This window comes from Globicephala melas, chromosome 9 (assembly GCF_963455315.2).
Source record: "Globicephala melas chromosome 9, mGloMel1.2, whole genome shotgun sequence".
Classification (NCBI taxonomy): Eukaryota; Metazoa; Chordata; class Mammalia; order Artiodactyla; family Delphinidae; genus Globicephala; species Globicephala melas.
The window spans coordinates 76,050,969-76,071,671 of NC_083322.1; the positions used below are offsets into that span (position 1 = coordinate 76,050,969).

Consider the following 20,703-nt stretch of genomic DNA (forward strand, 5'->3'; position numbering starts at 1 on the left):
GTCAGCTATGTAGTGAACAGTGGAGAAAGAGGGAGCAGGTGGCCACAAAGATGAGAGAATGGTATAGACTTGGAGGGAACCTTAGAGTTTATGCCACTTCTGATTAGTGGAGTTGTCTTTTGACAGCTGAGTTTATACATTGACTGTATACCTCTATCAAGTCTGAATCTCTTGTTGAAGTGTTTGCTCCACTTACGTGTGCAATTAAGTATCCAGCCCAGTTCCTTGCACATAGTAAATACGTTTTTGGTGTTGAATGAATGGGATATAAAAGACCTGGGCTAAGCTTATTGTTAATATTTCTCTCTCACTTCGGGTAGAGGCAGCAAGGTCGCACTGATGTGCATGTTGCTGTTGGGTCCTCCCATGCTCTCTCTGTTTCCCATTATCACACAGGGGTGGCGTACACATCGGAATGCTTTCCATGCAAGCCTGGCACCTTCAGCGACGAACCAGGTTCATTCATCTGCCAAGTGTGTCCCAGAAACACCTATTCTGAGAAAGGAGCCAAAGAATGCATCAGGTGTGACGTGGACTCCCAGTTTTCAGGTAAAATGAGTCTCCAGTTGATACTCTTTGTTCTTTTCTTTCTAAATTTATGTTTGTTGAGAGCATATAGTCATAAGCCAGAAATCACACATACGATGTGATGGACACAGTGGGCCAGAAACCAAAGTGCTGAACGGAATCCATACTGAGTGGGTGAAATAGGACATCTAACTACCCCTTTCTGCAGGACTTTTCTCTTTGTCAGTAATGTTTTCTATTCCCCCCCTCCCCCGCCAAGGTATCTGTTTTGGATATGTTCATACTTGTCTAAAAAGGTTCATTTTGTACTTTTAGATGATGCCTTGGCATGGAGATGTACTTAGAAACTTTTAATTTGTTCCATATTTACAACATTCTGTGTTAATGGAGGAAATCTAATGTCTTCTTGGAAAAACTATGATATGCTCCTTGTGTATCATGGAAACATTTATTGCTCTAGGGAAAAGAAAAATGCGGGCCTTTTTTTCTTTAGGCCTAGCTAGTTCTACCTAAATTCCTCTGGTGCAGTTATTTTTACTTTTCACTTGTCTGCTTTTTGTTTGTTTGTTTTCATGTTTGCCTTTTCTAAGAGTCACAACATAAATGACTCATTTCTGAAATTCGTTTTCCTGTTGCAGAAGAAGGATCCAGCAAGTGTAAGGAGCGTCCTCCCTGTACCACAAAAGACTATTTCCAGATCCACACTCCATGTGATGAGGAAGGAAAGGTACAGGCCGTGTTCAGTCAGCTCCATCCCACATTTATCCACCCTTTTCCCAATTTGAGCAGACTCGAATTTGTTCATGAGAGAGTTAAATGAGTCGATTTATATAGTACGTGTGTGTAAGTAGCACGAAGGAAATTTAAGGTTTTAGGCTCTGAAGCCCACCTTCCCAGCTTTGATTTTCGTATCTACTGCTTTTTAGTGCTGTGGGCAAGTTATTTGCTCTAAGTCTCAGTTTTTTCATCTGTAAAACGGGAATAATGTCAGTATCTACTTCTTAAGGCTCCCATAAGAATGCATGAAATACTCAATTTAAGGTCCTTAGCACAGTGCCTGGCACATAGTGAGTGCCCAATCAATTACTGCTGTTTTTAACAGTTACATTTTTGTCAGAAATAGTATCAGGAGAAGCACAGCCTTAAAGTGTGTTCTGTGACTCACAGGATGGAAATACTGTGTAACTTCTCTTTAATTCTTTGGTTACTCAGTAGCTTTGGTCAATAAAAGCCATGCAGCCATAGACTGATTCAGTTATGGCAGATTGCTGTGTAATTGCATTAAATGCAAAGTAATTACCGTATAAATGGCACTTAGCCAGAGGAATAATGCACACAGGAACTCTGCAGTTGACCTGCCATTGTCTTAATTAAAAAGTTAGGGACTTCCCTGGTGGTCCAGTGGTAAAGAATCTGCCTTACAGTGCAGGGGACGTGGGTTCGATCCCTGGGCGTGGAACCAAGATCCCGCATGCTGCGGGGCAACTAAGCCCGTGCGCCACAACTATTGAGCTTGGGCACCGTGACTAGAGAGCCCACGGGCCGCAAACTACAGAGCCCGCGTGCCACAACTAGAGAGAGAAAAACCTGCAGCCACAACTAGAGAGAAGCCCGCGTGCCACAATGAAAGATCCCGTGTGCCTCAACGAAGATCCCGCGTGCTGCCATTAAGACCTGACGCAGCCGAAAATAAATAAAATAAATAAACCTTAAAAAAAAAAAAAAAAGTTAGCCCTACCAGCCTGTGTCAGTAGGAGAAACTGAGGTTAAGGTGGCTGTGCTGCAGCATTCTTTGTGTTTTTTGTATCTTTGAAATCATGACATTTAATTTCTTGACCTAGTTTGTAACATATACAGAGATGTCAGTATTACTTTCTTTTCTTAATTTTGTATCCTTAGGTTCTAATCTATAATTTTTATATTTATATAATTGTTAACCTTACCCTTAGTCCTTAGGTTTTTTTAAAAAAGAATTTACTTTTGAATACTTAAGACCAAGTATATTCTTGTGTTTTACAGTATAACAAGTATTTACTAACTCAGAATAAGTCAAAGGAAGGCCAGTTTAAATTAGTGGAAAATTTCAATGATCAGAAGTACATCTATTACTTTTAATAAGAACAGTAACTCTAACAGCTTTTAAGTGACAAGGAGTTATGAAGTAAGATCTTGAATGCCCTACTATAACGGTCAGGTGAGACCTATTTCTATTTGGAAAATATATGTAGAGAGCCATTAAGGTGGGTTGAAAGTAACCTGGAATAATGTTTCTTTAACTAAACTTTTCTTAGCTAAACTTTCCTTATTAATGAGTAAGGCAAATTCAATTTGGTTTATTTTATGTAATAGTCATTCATTCAGCATTACTGAAGCTTAAATGAATGAGATCCAGTATACAAACAGATCTTGATTTTGCTATTATGAAAGTATTCAAAATTCCTATTTTTATTATGTCAGTGAGTAGTTTTTATTATGTCAGTGAATAGAGTGACAAAATCTAGTTGACCTGGGCTTAAGGAAGTAAAGCCATATATTGAAATATATTAAATGTAGAATGCACAGAATACATGCGCACACATACTCGTATATGCACATGTGTACACCCACAGGCGTATTGTGTACACACATACACACAAATTACGCTCTTTCTGTTGTGTCTGGGTAAACTCTGAACTTGTTCTTGGTATAGAACAAAACGGTGTACCACCCCACCGTAAACTCAGACATTCTTTTTTTTTTTTTAATTGGAGTAGAGTTGATTTACAATGCTGTGTTAGTTTCTGCTGTCCAGCAAAGTGAATCGTTTATACATATACATATATCCACTCTTTTTTTTAGATTCTTTTCCCATATGGGTCATTACAGAGTATTGAGTAGAATTTCCTGTACTGTACAGTAGGTCCTTATTAGTTACCTATTTTATATCAGTGATTCTTTAAAAACTGCTTTAAGACTTAATTCAAGAGAAATGTTTCTAGATTCAGAAGTGAACAAAATGCAACGGGAACTCAATTAGATAACAGATACAGTGAAGAAGTGTGAATAACACATGTGAATTTGAATTTTTTTCTATTTTTGTTTGTTTCGACATTTTCATTTGTTGTGGTTCATCTTTTTAAGAGGTATGTTATTCTTGCTTGGAGGAGCCTGGTGATTTCCCGGTGGCTTAGTGATGTTTCCCAGGTTGTTCAACGACTGTGTTTTGGCTCTTTTTGTCCTGTCATACTCTTTTTGATCTCATTTTCCCCATGCTTGGAGAGGATCATCAAGGGAAGTGGCTCTTGAGGTATACAGACTTTGAACATTATAATTTGTACGACACAGGAACGTTCAAGTTTTTGAAGCTTCATTATTTGATTGCTTCCTGCTTCTAGGAGACTTTTTTTTTTTGCGGTACGCAGGCCTCTCACTGTTGTGGCCTCTCCCGTTGCGGAGCACAGGCGCCGGACGCGCAGGCTCAGCGGCCATGGCTCACGGGCCCAGCCGCTCCGCGGCATGTGGGACCCTCCCGGACCGGGGCATGAACCCGTGTCCCCTGCATCGGCAGGCGGACTCTCAACCACTGCGCCACCAGGGAAGCCCTAGGAGACATTTTTAAGGAAAATTTAAATTGGTAACTGGAACCATTCTAATCCTGATTAAGGGACTCTCATTTACATTGTGAAAAATGTGAAATGCCTACTCATTCACGCATTTATTCAGTGAACCTTTACGGAGCATTGGTTATATACAGAGTTGCTGGGTGATGAGAGCAGGGCCATGTAAGGATAGGGAGAAGAAGAAGATGCTCTCCATAGACGGTAGAGCAGTGGTTGTCCAGTTTCAGTGAGCATCAGACACACCTGGAGGCTCCTGTCTCAGATTTTCTGTTTCAGTAGATCGGGGGCAGGGCCTGAGAGTGTACATTTCTAAGAAGTTCCCAGGTAATTCTGATTCTGCGCGTCCAAGATCTCAGCAATTTGAGAACTACTGGTCTAGACTTTAGAGGAAGAGGTAGTCTGTCAAAGAAAATGAATTATTATTTCCAATTGTTATTAGTGCTACAGCAGGGAAATCTGAGGTTTTTTTGGGGGGGCCTCTGATCAGATCAGGGAAGGCTTCAGAGCTGTGTAAAACCTGGGCAAGGGCATGGGAGGAGAGTATTTCTGCAGGAGGAAGCAGGATGGTGAAGACCTGACGTGGGAGGGAGCCTGAGTGTGACTAGAATGTGAGGGTATGAGTAGGGAGTTGCCCTGGGTGCCACAGGCTAGTGCTAGAGTAGGCATGCTTTCACAGTAGTGAGTTAGCTTGAAAAGTTTACATATATTTTGTTTCCTAAAGGTTGCGTAGAGCCCACTTTTTACCTGTGTTGCATGAGGTACCCCCGTATGGTTACATACAAGCACATGCACAGATTCAGTGCTTGAGATTTGAGCCCCAAAGACTGTTGACCCATGATTATGGGCAAGTATTCTTCAAGAGAGGGCATCTTTTAATATTAACAAGATACTTGCTGGAGCGTCTCCCTATGGATGACCTCCGTGTGGATAAGCTCTCTCTATGGGTAAGACAGAGAGCCGTGGACCCAGTGATATGGTTAAGTTGGATATATGGCTAACCCAAGAACTACATGTAAAATGTTTGATTTTATAATTGGATGGCAGCTAGGAGAATAGTTGATCTGGGTTAGCAGTATAGTTGTTATATATTTGCCATGGGAAGATAAATTTAACAAAGTATTTCTACTCATACCAAGAAGAATATGAATTCACATAACTTATTTTCATCATATTATTGAGAAATCCTTAACTTGGCATGAAGACATGAGGGTTAAGTATACCAAATAGTAAATTTATAAAGCTGGGTCAGGAAGATCTCTGTGCTTGAAAAATGAGCTCAAATTAGTAAAATCAAAATTTATTTGTGTCAAAGAAAGTCTCAGATATAAAAGTATTTAAAAAAGAGAAAACATTAACTTGCCAAAAAGATTTATAAGAGAATCCAGGCTTTAGAAGACCCGGCTCAGAAAATTAAAAAATACAGCAGATATTTAAAGGGGAAAAACTTTCCAAGAATATAAAAATTGAAAATTGGGTTTTCATTTAAGCGGTTTTTAAAAAAAAATTTTATTTTATATTGGAATATAGTTGATTGAAAATTTTGTGTTTCAGGTGTACAGGAAGGTGATTCAGTTATACATATACATGTCTCAATTCTTTTTCAAATTCTTTTCCCATTTAGGTTATTATAGAATACGGAGCAGAGTTCCCTGTTCTACACAGTTGGGCCTTGTTGGTTACCTATTTTACATATAGTACCCTGTGTATGTTAATCCCAAGCTTCCAATTTATCCCTGCCACTTTTCCCCTTTGGTAACCATAAGTTGGTTTTCTGCATCTGTGTCTCTATTTGTTTTGTAAATAGGTTCATTTATACCATTTATTAAGATTCCACATGTAAGTGATATCATGATATTTGGCTTTCTCTCTCGGACTTACTTCTCTTAGTATGGTCATCTGCAGGTGCATTCATGTTGCTGCCAATGGCATTATTTCATTTGTTTTCATGGTGGAGTAACATTCCCTTCTGTATCTGTACCACGTCTTCTTTATCCATCCGTCCATGGACAGTTTGGTTGCTTGCAGGTCCCGGCTATTGTACATAGTGCTGCAGTGAAGGTTGGAGTGCACGTGTGTTTTCGAATTATGGCTTTCACCATAGAGAGGCGCAGGAGTGAGCCGGCCAGATTATAGGGTGGCTCTATTTTTAGTTTCTTAAGGAAGCTCCAATAGTGTTCTCCATAGTGGCTGTACCAATTTACAGCCTCACCAACAGCGTGGGAGGGTTCCCTTTTCTCCACATCCCTCCAGCAATTTTTGTTCGTAGACTTTTTAGTGATGGCCATTCAGATTGGTGCCAAGTAATACCTCGTTGTTGTTTTGATTTGCATTTCTCTACTGTTAAGCGATGCTGAGCATCTTTCCATGTGCTTGCTTTCTTTCTTTCTTTTTTTTTTTTTGAATCAGTGTGTGGGAAATTTACCTTTTGAAGTTGGCTTCTTGAAAGTCTGCCCTTTTACGAATTCTCTTTCGAGTACTACCCCAGGACTTTGTTGAAAGCAGGTATCATTTTTTTTTTATTGGAGTATAATTGCTTTACAATGGTGTGTTAGTTTCTGCTTTATAACAAAGTGAATCAGTTATACATATGTTCCCATATCTCTTCCTTCTTGCGTCTCCCTCCCTCCCACCCTCCCTATCCCACCCCTCTAGGTGGTCACAAAGCACCCAGCTGATCTCCCGAAGGCAGGTATCATTTAGAGCTCCATAGGCCTTGTGAATGTCAAGTGCCCGTAAGCACCGGTTTTAAAGTTGTAGTTACGGGAAACGGCCACAAGGTAGCAGCATTTCTTCATGCCAAACTCGGGTTACTGGGGTAACCAGAGGCTTGGTGAAAGTCCTGTTCCAGGGTTGTAAAGGAGAGTGGAGTGTGGTAGAACAGACACCCAAGGGCTTGTGTTTCTTTACATCTTCCCTCTTCCACTACAACCCCCGGACCAATCCCAACCCCTGCAAAAAATGTGCAGAGATTGCTTTCATCCGTGGGGACAGCGACTCTAAGGAAGGAGGCTGGAGGTGGGCACCTCAGCATCAGGAGACGTGGGGACCGGGTGACTTTTCAGTGCTCTTCCAGCCCAGACAGTCCACAGTTTTTTGGTTGCACTAGGCTTGGCATAGCTGTAGGAAGGTTCGCCTGGATCTGGAGATTGTGGTCCCATCCAGAGGGGACCAGGCACTCCAGGTCCAAGGGGAGCTCCTTTGCTGGCACATCCTTCCCAGCTTCCTCAGCGCCATGAGAGTCCAGCCTTGGGAACCAAAGCTACTGAGGCTCCAGAGTTGTGAACCAGCCCGGATTTCCAGGGCCTGAGGGGAATATAATAGGCATTCCTTTTTTTTTTTTCTTAATTTTTAGTTCATATTGGAGTATAGTTGATTTACAATGTTCTGTTAGTTTCTCCTGTACAGCAAAGTGAGTCAGTTATATATATACATTTATCTATCTTTTTCAGATTCTTTTCCCATATAGGTTATTACAGAATATTGTGTAGAGTTTCCTGTGTTATGCAGTCTGTCCTTGTTGATTATCCATTTTATATATATAGTAGTGTGTGTATGTTAATCTCAAACTCCTGACAATTCTCTTTTTCATCATATCAACAGAGGTTGTCTCATAACTGCTGTAAAAGTCAGGGGGTTAAGGTAGTTTTGTAAAGGAGTCAGCAACTTACAGAAAAGCTTAAGGTTTTATTTATCTTGGGTACCAAAACTAGACAGAGTAACTTTTTTTGGTCTGTTTTATTTCACGGTAAAAAGTGGTCCCTCCTACCCTTACCACCCTTGGATGTGATACATGTTTCCTTTTAATGGTGGCAAAGCAAGGTGTCACTTTTGCTTCTGTACTTGGAGATGATTAGAAAATTTAATGAACTTAAAAATTACTTTTCAGAATTGGAGTGGGGGGAAGGCAGGGCAGGAGTCTCTTGACTCATGTGACTGGGAAATCATTGCAGAGCAAAGAGTTTTATCAAGACTTTCTCTTGCTCTTCTCGCTGATATTCTGAGCTCAGTTTGATTTCCTTCTCAGGTAGGTTCTTTGCTCTGGTGCCAGATACCCCCTGACATCTCTACCCAAACCACTGTCACCATCACAGCGTTTTATAGGAGGGCTGACCGAAGTTTCCGAAAAGACTCTGGCCCTGCTTGAATCACGAGCCCATCTCAGACCAGCCATTCTGTCCAGTACTGTGAGCTCCTCTGGTTGGGCAGCTTAGTTCACCTTCTAATCCCTGTGGCTGGGGAGGCCAGACCATACCCCAGTTCCTTTCAGCATCACACAAGTCAATTCCTAAAGAGAGAGAGATGGTGTCTGTTACCACTTTAAAACGAGAGTGATCCTGTACATGTTCATAGAACACATCCACTCTTGAATAAGGTAGCTCTGGCAAGATTGTCTTGAAATACTGGGAATTCCCACATAATTTTGTACATACCTCTCTTGATATGGTGATCATAGTTTGCTAGTGTTTTGGTATGAGATCACTTTATTGCAGATACTTGTAAAGATGACTGTTCCCTTCACTGGAGTCTCTGCTTCCTGTAGACAGAGACATGTTCTTAATCATTAAAAACAATCTCTAGGCCTAGTAGAGTACCTGGAATGCAGAAGGTAGTGAAACATCTTTTGAATAAATTAGTGAATGAGAGAACTGGTGAGTGAATGTACGATTAACACGTTTAGAGCGTTGTGTTCTGTCCTTGGTAGAGACTTGGGGAAGTTTTCACAAAATGGGAAGAAGCTAGAGAAAAGAGGCCAGGATATTAAACTATTTCATATGAAGTATGGTTGAAGTTTCTGGGAATGTTTTTTCCGCTTGGAAGAAAGACACCGTCGGATGGAGGAATCATGATCATCTTGCTGGTGTTTCCTAGTTGTCCCAAAGAGATCTGATCTCTTTCCTTTGAATAACCATGACATTTCATGTTTCTCTTGGAAATGATGATGATGACAATAATAATAGTAATAGTAGTGATAGTATTAATAGCAGAAGCAGCTGTCCTTTACATATTTATCTGCATGCTTGCTCTTTCTGTGTGTGTGTGTGTGTGTGTGTGTGTGTGTGTGTATTCACACATTGCCGCCAGTTCTTTTTTTCAACAGCTGTGTAATTAGACATTAGAATACCCAGATTGCAAACAAGGAAGCTGAGGCTTGATGAGGTTAAGTAACTTCCCTAAGGTCATAGCTACTCATAGCTATGTCTTAAGGCTAGAATTCTTACCCAACTCTGTTTCCAAATCTGATGCTTCTGTATGCTCTTTGTATATTTTTCTTTTTATATTATAGCAGTTTGTGAATCTGTCTTATTAAACTGTAACCTCCTTCAGAGCAAACAATTTGTCTTATTAATATTTAAACTTCGTATAATGCCTTCTTCTAATAAGAATTTCCCAAATAGTAAGTTTAAGCATTTGAAGGGAAGTCTTAGAAAAAAAAGAAATAGACCTTTCTTTGTTATCCCATAAGGCAAAATTTGGTTTATCAGGCAAATTTAAAGAAGATAAATTGCAGTTGTATGTAATGATGTTCTGACAACCACAGTTGCCCAGTTCTGGAACGGCATGTTTTGTTAAATTGGAAACTTCCCGGCAAAGCTAGAGTAGTGCCTGGTAGGGAAGGTTGTTTTAGAAGGAAGCCTTCTTGAGAGGAGACAGCCGACCATGGAACTTCTTCATCTCTCAGTCTAGGAAATTGTTGGATCATAAAGGGTTTGCTAGTGTTTTTGTATCAGATTATGTAGTACTTTCTTTGCCCTTTAATTAACTTCAGTATTACAAATTATTCCAAGTGCTCAATGTCTGTAACACGGTCCTTCTGAGTTATAAAGCAGAAGTAAGATGGAGGGGACATTAAAAAAATAGGGTATAAAGGGGTATGGCTTTTAGATCAGCCTTTCTTCCTATATGATTTAAGCACGTGGAGTGTACTTGGAGCCTGTGTTTCTTAATTAGGATGATAGGAAACAACATGGCATTTCTCAGTGACTAGGGATTTCTGAATTTATTTTATTTTATAAATGTATTTATTTGTTTATTTTTGTCTGTGTTGCTTCTTCATTGCTACGCGCGGGCTTCCTCTAGTTGCGGCGAGTGGGGGCTACTCTTTGTTGCGGTGTGTGGGCCTCTCACTGTGGTGGCTTCTCTTGTTGCGGAGCATGGGCTCTAGAACGCAGCCTCAGTAGTTGTGGCGCACGGGCTTAGCTGCTCCGCAGCATGTGGGATCTTCCTGGATCAGGGCTCGAACCCGTGTCCCCCGCATTGGCAGGTGGATTCTTAACCACCGTGCCACCAAGGAAGCCCCGGGATTTCTGAATTTAAAATAAAATTTTCATGACAGTCTTCTTTAAAAGCTTTTCTTAAAAGAAAGGTTTATTGAGTTGTAATTCTCATACCATACAGCTCATCCACTCACAGTGTCAATTTAGTGTTTTTTTATTATATTTAATTTTAGAACAGTATCTTGCCTAAAGCCCCAGATAGAACCTCCGGTGCATTGTGTTTTTTTTTTTTTTTTTTCCCAGTACAATGTTAAATCCCCATGGTGTCTTCCACATAATGGAAGAAGAGGACCCAGACTTTTAAGCATTTAGAAAAGGGGAAAACAGAAAACAGCAGAGGCTTCATAGAAAAGGAATCCAAGTGAATGCCGCCACGTAGAAGGGTGGGCTGAGGACGTGCTTAGCACAGATGTGATGTTGAGCCTGGCTTTGAAGGAGGGGTCAGACACAACTTGGCAGAATGGGATGGTAATAACAAGAGAGACGAATGATGAGTGCCCGGTGATTTGCAGCTAGAGAGGATTGAGGTTTGGGAGAGGCAGAGAGACAAGTGATAGCCTGCCTGACCGGGAATATCTGAGTTAGAACATCATGATGCACAGGGCTGTTAGGTCGGAGTGACAATCAGTAAACCCTTTGAAACAACATGTAATGTAGCTTAGATGAGCTCAGCAAGTCTACGAAGCCTTAGTGCGTTTGTGCAGCGACTTTCGAAGGAAGGAAGCTGGCAACCGTGGACAAACCCAGTCTCAAAATTTGTCTAAACTTCTGTCTTCCCAGTTTTGAATTTTATTTTTAAGTGAAAACCAGCTTCCCATCGATACCCCCAATGCATTTCTTTAAAACGTATTTTACTCATGCTTATATATTTTAAATATACCTGGAGGCTGTAGCTCTTCTGTAATCTTAATGGCAGTCTGCTCAGTTTTGCTCTATTAGGGTTTTGGTTTCATAAAGCGTTTCATAATTTTATCGCAACTTGCCAAAGAATGACTTGATGGTTGGTTTTTCACCTGCACGGTGAGCCATCTGGTGCTAAAGATCATTAATATTAATTGTCATCTTTCCCCAGTCAGCCAGACTTGAAAGCATCTGCCCCATTAGAAAGAGAGGCACAGAATCAATCTGCCATGGGAAGCGAGAGGCTCTGCAAAGAAAACTTTCACTGTAGAGCATTTGACATTTGACTTTTCAACGTTTAAATGTTTAAAGGTGGTGCATATTTCCTAATTTTTAAACATGTACTGTGCTTGGATTGAAAATCGTGTGGTTAGCCAATCTGTCAAAAATGTACTTGCATACCTTATTATTTTTACCCTCACTGAGAGTATTTTTACTCTCCCTGGCTAGTGCTTCTTTACAATTACTAGCTGCGTTTGACTTCTGGGCAGGTATAAGAGGTCTTCTCCAAAGTTTCCTCATTTATAAACTCGTGCATAATAGAATCGAGCTCCTGAAGTGCTGGGGAAGATTGCATGGTGCCCCCGGGATGAGCCGTTGATGCTCAGCCTCAGCGCCACACCCACTCCCACGTGGGAGCCAACTTTTCCCAGCAGTGCAGTAGCTCACACCTAACTCATTGAGATTTTAATTAACGTCAAAATAAATCAGCAAATTTGTGAATTGCCTAGCCTTGGAAATTTGTTTTCTATGCTGGTGAAGCCAGAACTTATAAACGACAGTCCCCCAAAGGTAATGAGGTTTCATTTGCTTACGTTCTCTGCGTTTTACATTGCCTTTCTCAGAGGAATTGAGAGCCCCCGTTGGATACAGGATCTGTTTACTTTTTTCAGCTGTTTAGGAAACTCCAGCAGGAATAGCCATCATTTGGCAGATGGTGAGCGAGGCAGATGGGGGAAGTGGCTGGTTAAGCTGTATCATGATGTAGGCCATAAATGCAGAGAGAGAGAGAGTTGTAAAAAGAAAAAAAATGTTGTTTATACTTCTGTTGAGACTTATACTTTTTAAACCGTGTTCTTAAGTAACCTTCATTAGATAAGGTAACCTATTCGTCCATAAGGGAATATTTGAGAATGAAATCGAGTGGCCGTAAGGGCTCCCTATAGATGACTTCTTCTTAACTGGAAATAACTATAGAGAATTGCCTTTAATTTGGGGTCTCCTGCTTCAATATTAGACTTGTCATTGCAGAAGCTGTTGTAAAGGAGAAGCAGTACTTTCAGCCGACCGTATGTCTAACGAGGGAACCCTTAGTCTCTTTTTAAAAACGATATTAAGTTATGAAAGAGTTGATTTTTCTCTTTGCATTTAGAATGCCTTTTATGTTTTTCACCGTGCATATAAATTTTGTTTTGAAATGGCTAACCCACTTAATGTTTCTGGTTCCCAAAGACAATGATTTTATAATCACAGTTTTCTGGGTTTGGCTGAGTTGTAGCTACTTAGTTGTATCTTGTTTTGTTTTGGGGGGTGTGCATGTGTGAGAGAGAGGAAAAGTTGAAAAGATTACCCTCCATGAAGGTAGATGTGATCTTAATCCTGTGGTTTGGAGCACAGGTGACAGGGCCTAGAAGCCTCAGGAGGAAATATTTTAGCTACAGCTCTTGTAGTCCAACATCAGGTTATTGGAAAAGACTCCGAGAGCATCTACCAGTGTTTATGAAATAACGGGATTGCAATGTGAAGCTAGAGATCTTCTTTTAAAAAAACGACCATTTTGTTTTGTGATCACTGTGTGCAAAGCATGATGATGTGTGTTGTAGGTAGGGGAAAGGAAGAGAGTAGTGGGGGTCTCAGCGTGAGAAAGGGAGTCTGCATAGAAACTTAGGGCAGTTAGGGAATAAAGTGAACAGTGGCTAGAGGAGTGAGGGCTGCAAGCATGTTCTGTGTATTTTAGAGAGGAATTTCATGATGAGGCCATGCTGTGTATGACGTAAGGCCTCCTGCAGCTTAGTGTAAAAACATTTGGAGGTAATGGTCATTTCCCCACCGAAGTGTTTTTTTCTTTTTGTCTCATTTTGTTACTAAAGTTTTAGATTCTCTTCAGCTGGCCCTTCTATTCTATCACTGTTTGGACTTTACCTAATCTTTACCATGTCAATTTAACATGTTTGTTATTGGAAGTTTAAAGCAAATAAAGCATGTTATATGACTTGCAAGCCTATTTTTTTTTTTTTTTCCTCTCTCTCTAGACACAGATAATGTACAAGTGGATAGAGCCCAAAATCTGCCGGGAGGATCTCACAGATGCTATTAGGTTGCCCCCTTCTGGAGAGAAGAAGGATTGTCCGCCTTGCAACCCTGGATTTTATAACAATGGATCTTCTTCTTGCCATCCCTGCCCTCCTGGAACGTTTTCGGATGGAACAAAGGGTACGTGATATCAGCTGGTTCAAGAGTTGGACCTTGAGTGAAATAAACTTGTTGGACCACATTGACATTGTCCTGAATTGTTTTTATGGAATTTTTTTTTTTTTTTTTGCGGTACGCGGGCCTCTCACTGCTGTGGCCTCTCCAGTTGCGGAGCACAGGCTCCGGACACACAGGCTCAGCGGCAATGGCTCACGGGCCCAGCCGCTCCGTGGCATGTGGGATCTTCCCGGACTGGAGCACGAACCCGTGTCCCCTGCATCGGCAGGCGGACTCTCAACCATTGCGCCACCAGGGAAGCCCCGGAAAATTTTTAAAACACATAATTTTCGTATCTCACAGACTGAAGAAGAGTTAAGAAATATAAGGGAATTGTGAGACTGCAGTAGCTTATTCAACATAGCATAAGGATGGTTTTTAACGGCATTTTGTGTAACACACAACCTCTTAATGGGATGATGCTTTGGATATTTATAAGAAAATTCCACCAGTTTAAGTGATTATGGATAAGCGCTCCTTCTCCAGTGTGTGTGCACACATATATTGATACAAACATAAAATACTTTTATTTCAACTGGAATAATCACATTTTGTGCTATAATAATAGCAAAAATTGATTATTTTGATCAGATAGCAATTAAAATAGTTCCTAAGTAGATTGTTTCATAGTGTACGTTTGGGAAGAATTTAGTACTTACCAAACAATAATAAAGTGGTTACGGAATTTGTTTCAGTTTTACTAGATAAAGATCACAGTGCATTTTTGTGGCAGGTGTCTTACTTGAATATAGCTGTGCTGTATACTTAATGTCCAGAGCCTCTGAGAGCATAAAAAGGACTCGAGAGTTGAATTGACTTGGGTTCAAATCCACTTGCTGCAGGCTACCAATAGTGTGATTTAGCCACTAATTTGAATTCAATTTTCTCATTTGTAAAATTGCAGACAATAATATCTAGCTCGTCATCACTGAGCAGGTTATATAAAAATGTCTCCTCCAGTACTTTGGTACCAGGAAATGCTTGCTCAATGAACATTTTCTCTCTCTGTCCCCTTCTTTTACTGTTGTGATAATGCCAAGTGTCTTGGCTAGATAAAAAAATGATTGTAATAGACCCTGTTATTTAGTGTCATAGATGTTAATTTAAGTTAGGTTTATTTATAAATCTAACTCTTTCCACACCCCCTCAGCTCCCATCATCACTTTTAAGTATAGCCAATATTTTGAATTTCAAGTAATCAGTCCATAATTAAATGGTGTAATAGTCTGTTAAGTTTAGTAACTAGTAGGAAGGGTAGAATATTTCCTTATTTATGAGTTAGAGGAAACTGATTCTAAGATCACATGTAAGTGAACTTATTTCAGAATCACCCTTCTTATGGAAGGTAATTTCAGTATTAGCAGTTATTCCCAGAAATGCAAGGAAAAATTATCTTAAAAGATTTTGTGTTCTTTTCCTTTTTCATGTTAATCAAGTATATATGTGCATACTCTATCCAGAATTATTTTTCTTTCTAGACTGCTCTTGAAAAAGTTGTTAATTCTTAAGGGAATTGGTGGTTTACTATCTCTCCTTTCCACTTGCCTCTCTGCTAGTTAAAGTTTAGTAGTGTTTGGAGCAGAGGAAGAGGAAGTTATCAGGATGTGATTTAATTGTAATTCTCTGCCCCATTTGTCTCCTGTAGAATGTAGACCATGTCCAGCAGGAACAGAGCCTGCACTTGGGTTTGAATATAAATGGTGGAATGTCCTTCCTGGCAACATGAAAACCTCCTGCTTCAATGTCGGGAATTCAAAGTGTGACGGAATGAATGGTAAGTTCAGAATCAGCCTTCTCAGTGTATTTTGGTGATAGAGACTCTTGGACTCACCTGTGTAAAAACACACTAAATATGGCTATGAGGAACTTCAATCTTAGCATTTGGCTACTTGCCTGTCTTCCCAGACCTCACATAAAAATAGTAAATATGATGTCATAGCCACATGACTGCCCTCTAAGAATATAAACTATTTTGCATTTTTTTGGAGTCAGTTTTCAAGTAGATGTTGCGGATCACCATTTACGGTTGTTATAAATACCAGAATAGATCACCAAGGGAGGCAATGAAATTTGTGTTGTTTGCCAGTTGGAAGAGTCATAGTGTATATATAACACTGTATGAAAGCATTTCTGCCTGGATTGGTTTTCTGGCTCAGCACTGAGCCGTGAGGAGGGGTTACATCATCGTAACTCCCCTGGCCTATGAAGTCTATGATCGTGTTTACAAATGTATATGAACCTCACTTACTGAAAACTTGGAAATATGGCAGAGTTCTGTAGGACGGTTGCTGAATTTTATTTGTTCTTACATTTTAAGTGCATGGTGAACCTACCACTTAGTTACTCTGCAATATTTGTTGGTCAAATGAATGACAATATCTATGTATGTGGGGGTTTTTTTGTTTTGTTTTGTTTTTTGCGGTACGCGGGCCTCTCACTGTTGTGGCCTCTCCCATTGCGGAGCACAGGCTCCGGACGCGCAGGCTCAGCGGCCATGGCTCACGGGCCTAGCCGCTCCGCAGCATGTGGGATCTTCCCGGACCGGGGCACAAACCTGTGTCCCCTGCATTGGCAGGCGGACTCTCAACCACTGCGCCACCAGGGAAGCCTTATGTATGTGTTTTTAAACTTGACACTAGAAATAGGTGTTATAGATACTAGGGTTTTACACTGAAATGTGCCCTTTACTTTTATAAGCTCATTGGCATTTTTTTTTATCAGTTCACTTTTTCTCAATACTGTATTTTAGATCATTGTAAAAAAAGAAAAAAAGCTTTCTAATCACATCTGTTTTAAATCAGCACCTATCTGAAATAAACAGGCTTGGGATGTAGGAAGTGAGATGTACACATGAGTACTCAGGTTGACAAATCGTAGGTCCTTGAATAATTCTGGTTAAACAGATGCGTGAAAAAAAGCCTTTATACATAATGAACGTTATGGAATAGTACTCTTTATCAACTCATAATCCTGCTTCTGGGAATTTATCCTAAGGGAGAAGAAAAAAATAACACAGCAGTAATTACCCGACTATAAGGGTTTATGTTCCAAAAAGATCCTTTGGTTGAACTCTAAGTTGAGGAAGTTTAAGACATAGGAAAAATAAGAATGGGAATGTATTGAAAGCATTGATACATTTGTGTGTGTGTGTATTCACTTATTAGTGAAGATTATCTGAAACTTTTATTTAGTCTTTTAAAGAAGTTACTCTTAGTCTAACTCTCATGACAGTATTTGATTTAGCCACTTGCTTACTCATTCACTAGAGGCTGTAATTTAAATTTTTTCTGATTTTCAGAAATGTTCAATTATTAATTTAAAAATTATACATCTCTGCAGTATTTAGTATGTGATATTGAAAGAGCAGACAGTGATGTGAAAAATACAGAGGTAGAAGGTGATGTATATTTTTGTGACTGGTGGTACAGTCACCAACCTCGGGAAAAGCAGTGCTCAAAATAATGGGGGTCAAAGCGAGAGGCCCAGGGCGGCCTGTCTCATGAAGTCTTTACTCCATCATGGAATTAAAGTGGATGGGCTCTGACCAACTTGACTGTGTGACTTGCAGTACTTTGAGGTTCTTTTGTCTTGTCAATCTGAATTTACCACACTTGTGGAACAGGTGTGTAGAAGTACATCTTCCTGTACTGGAATTTTGCCCAAGAGGAATTCAGAGTTGTAAACAAATTAGTGTTTATTCATGAAGCTTTCATTGAGCATTACCTATAATACCAAAAATGGAAATAAGCTAAATTCCAGCAATATGATAATGTTTACAAGAGTTATGCTGTACTAATTGGATGAAATGTTATGTAATCATTAAAAATGACAGCAGATGGAAAACGATTTGGCAGCGTTTCAAGCATTTTGAATGGTCCCATCCTCCACCTCAATAATTCCACTTCTGGGAATTTATACCAAGGAAACAATGTGGTGTAAAGAAAGAAATTATGCACAAATATGTTAATTTTAGTGTTATTTATGAGAGTCAAAAATATGAGAAAACAAAGTTTTCAACAATGGTATGATTAAATAAAATGATGATATAACCATACAACATATTGTTAGCTCTTCAACACTAGATATAGAAAGGATTTTTAATGGGGAAGTATTTTTGACATAATGATTATTAGAAAAGTGAGAAGGTAATGCTAAATGAAAAACAGAAAATACAGTAAATTATAAATAAAACCTAAAGTATATTTTTAAGAAAATTATGCACTAGAAAAAGAGAGAAAAGAAACACACTGAAATGTTCAGTCTATCACTTGGGGGTGGGAGGTTTCTGAGAAGTCTGAATTACTTCATTTTTTTCATTTAGTTTACTCTGTTTAATAAATATTCCTCATGTATACACATTGCTTTCAAAATGAGGATAACAGCACAAAATATTTGTTTAAAAGTATATTTATTTGACCCAGTAGTTCTTTTACTGGGGTTCTTTTCTAGAAAAATACAGAAAAGCTTTACCCAAAATATCTTCATTATAGTGTCACTTCTGCTCACTAAAAGATAAAACAGTCCAAATGGTTACATTGAATGTATGGTCAATAGGAGGTAAGTCCTGTAGTATGAGTGATTTAGTAAATTATGGGAATTAATTACATCTGTCTACACGATAAACTATTAATTTAGTTATTTAGCATGTTGGTGAAGACTTTATACATAAAAATGCTTATGCAATAATGTTAATTCATAAAACTATGAAACAAAATGTTATCAACAAGAAGATCTCAGTTATGTAAAAACATGTATGCATCAAAAAGATAGTGAAAAGAAACACCTCAGAATGTTAACAGTAGTTTTTTCTGAGTGATGAGTTTATAAATAATTTTGGTTTTCATCTTCAGATTTTTCTGTAGCTTTCAAAATTTTATGATAAATATAAATATGATTTCTAAAACAAAAATAAATCTTAAAATAGAAATTGTGGGGCTTCCCTGGTGGCGCAGTGGTAAAGAATCCGCCTGCTAATGCAGGGGACACAGGTTCGAGCCCTGGTCCGGGAAGATCCCACATGCCACGGAGCGACTAAGCCCGTGCACCACAACCACTGAGCCCGCGCTCTAGAGCACATGAGCCACAACTACTGAGCCTGCGTGTCACAACTACTGAAGCCCATGTGCCTAGAGCCCGTGCTCCGCAACAAGAGAAGCCACCGCAATGAGAAGCCCACGCACTGTAATGAAGAGTAGCCCCCGTTTGCTGCAACTAGAGAAAAGCCTGTGCGCAGCAACGAAGATCCATCGCAGCCAAAAATAAATAAATTTATAAAAAAAATAGAAATTGTGTATAGAAACATGGAGAATGTGGGATTCATTCTGAGGGATAAAGCAAAAGACAAAGGTGCTGCAACAATGTATCACTAACTGGGGGGTTTAAAACAACAGAAATTTACCCTCTCACTTTCCAGAGACTAGAAATTTGAAAAGCAGGTATGGGCAGGGTCGTGTTCCTTCCGAAGAAAAGCGTCTGTAGGAAGACCCTTCCTTGCATCTCCTAACTTCTAGTAGCTCCAGGCACTCTGTGGCCTGTGGCAGCATAGCCCGTCTCTGCCTCTGTCTTCACGTGAGCATCTTTTCCTTGTGTCTCTGTGTCTTTACACGGTGCTCTTCCTGTGTGTCTGTGTCTAAATCTCTCTCTTCTCATAAGGACACCAGTCATACTAAGGCTCACCCTAAGGACCTCATCTTAACTTGATTATATCTGCCAAGACTCTATTTCCAAATAAGGTCCATTCATGTGTACTGGGGATTAGAACGTCAGTATATGTTTCTTGGGAGGGGATACCGTAAAACCTGCAGCAACAGGCAATGTTCAAACATGAGAAATATTTGTTTCCTCTTGCAGGGATGTTGGTCCCCTCCAAACCTCCATGCTTGTCATCCATGTACTCCTTTCTTTTCTTTGGCCTTCTCTGCTGTTCCATTGCCCCGCATGCCAGCTGAACACTAGGAAATGATCTTAGAGAAACCTTCGTAAATCCCCCCTTTCTTGGTGTAGAATTCCTCCACGTGGGAATATCCCTCTCCCTGTGACCCCCATCACAAGTTTTCAGTCTCTCTACGCTTAACTGCCTCTCACATTACTTACACTGCAGTCAAGGGCCTGGTGTCCCACTGGGTCAGACTGTTTTGTGGCTGTTCTACTCTTAGCATTAGGAAGTGATAGCTGCTTATCTCTCTTTTCAACCACATGAACCTTTAGAGAGCAAAAATATTGGCATTTCTCTCTTACTCAGGTAGCTTCGTACATAACCATTCTTTGAACTAGCTTGATTTATGTATATTTCACATATCACCTTTCTGTGAACTGCTGATGATAACATTTGGAAAATTGCCACATCACCAGTACAGCACTGATATTAATCTCTTTCCCAGTTTCTCTCTTATGCCTGTTCAAGTAGCAGAAGTTGACATTTTCTTTTGGAGGTACAAGTGTCCATGTTAAACATTGCCATTATTAATAACCTTGCTCGATGGTGTGTGAGGGCTGCGTCTCCTTTCCTCATTTCATGGTGGCCATTTCAGCCCATGGCACGCTGATGGTTTCTCTGCAGAAGACAGACCTCACGTCACCTTTTATGTGCATCTCTATTACCTCATACTATTAACAGTTGTTAGCTGTGTCTCTCATAGTCTACTGATTCCATAGTGAGGGTGGACCCAGTCTTGTCTTTCTGTCCCTAAAGTAGGTCATGGTTCGTGGCATTCAGTGAAAGCAAGTTCACTGAGTGAATAAGTGAGTGAATGCAGAACAGGGGTTAAATTAGGGAACAACAATACAAGAAACTCTAGGAAAGAACCTCAGACCCCGCGTCTTCATTGAGTAATTTGAAGTTTCTGTTTCCCATTGGTTACCTGAAGACTAGGATGTTTTCATCTTAGTATATCGAAATGGATAAAGACCATCTGTTCTAGTTAAAAATAAGT

General features: G+C 39.9%; 1 protein-coding gene across 3 annotated transcripts in view; it reads left to right on the forward strand.

Annotated features, from left to right (window-relative positions):
- ELAPOR2 (endosome-lysosome associated apoptosis and autophagy regulator family member 2) overlaps window positions 1–20,703 on the forward strand; it is a 286,012-nt gene that overhangs the window by 222,357 nt on the left and 42,952 nt on the right. For all 3 annotated transcript variants that reach the window (XM_060304726.1, XM_030857005.2, XM_060304727.1), the window contains 4 exons: window positions 397–549; window positions 1,167–1,255; window positions 13,555–13,735; window positions 15,417–15,545. In XM_060304726.1, coding sequence (XP_060160709.1) covers window positions 397–549; window positions 1,167–1,255; window positions 13,555–13,735; window positions 15,417–15,545 — 552 coding nt within the window. The remainder of the gene's footprint in view (window positions 1–396; window positions 550–1,166; window positions 1,256–13,554; window positions 13,736–15,416; window positions 15,546–20,703) is intronic.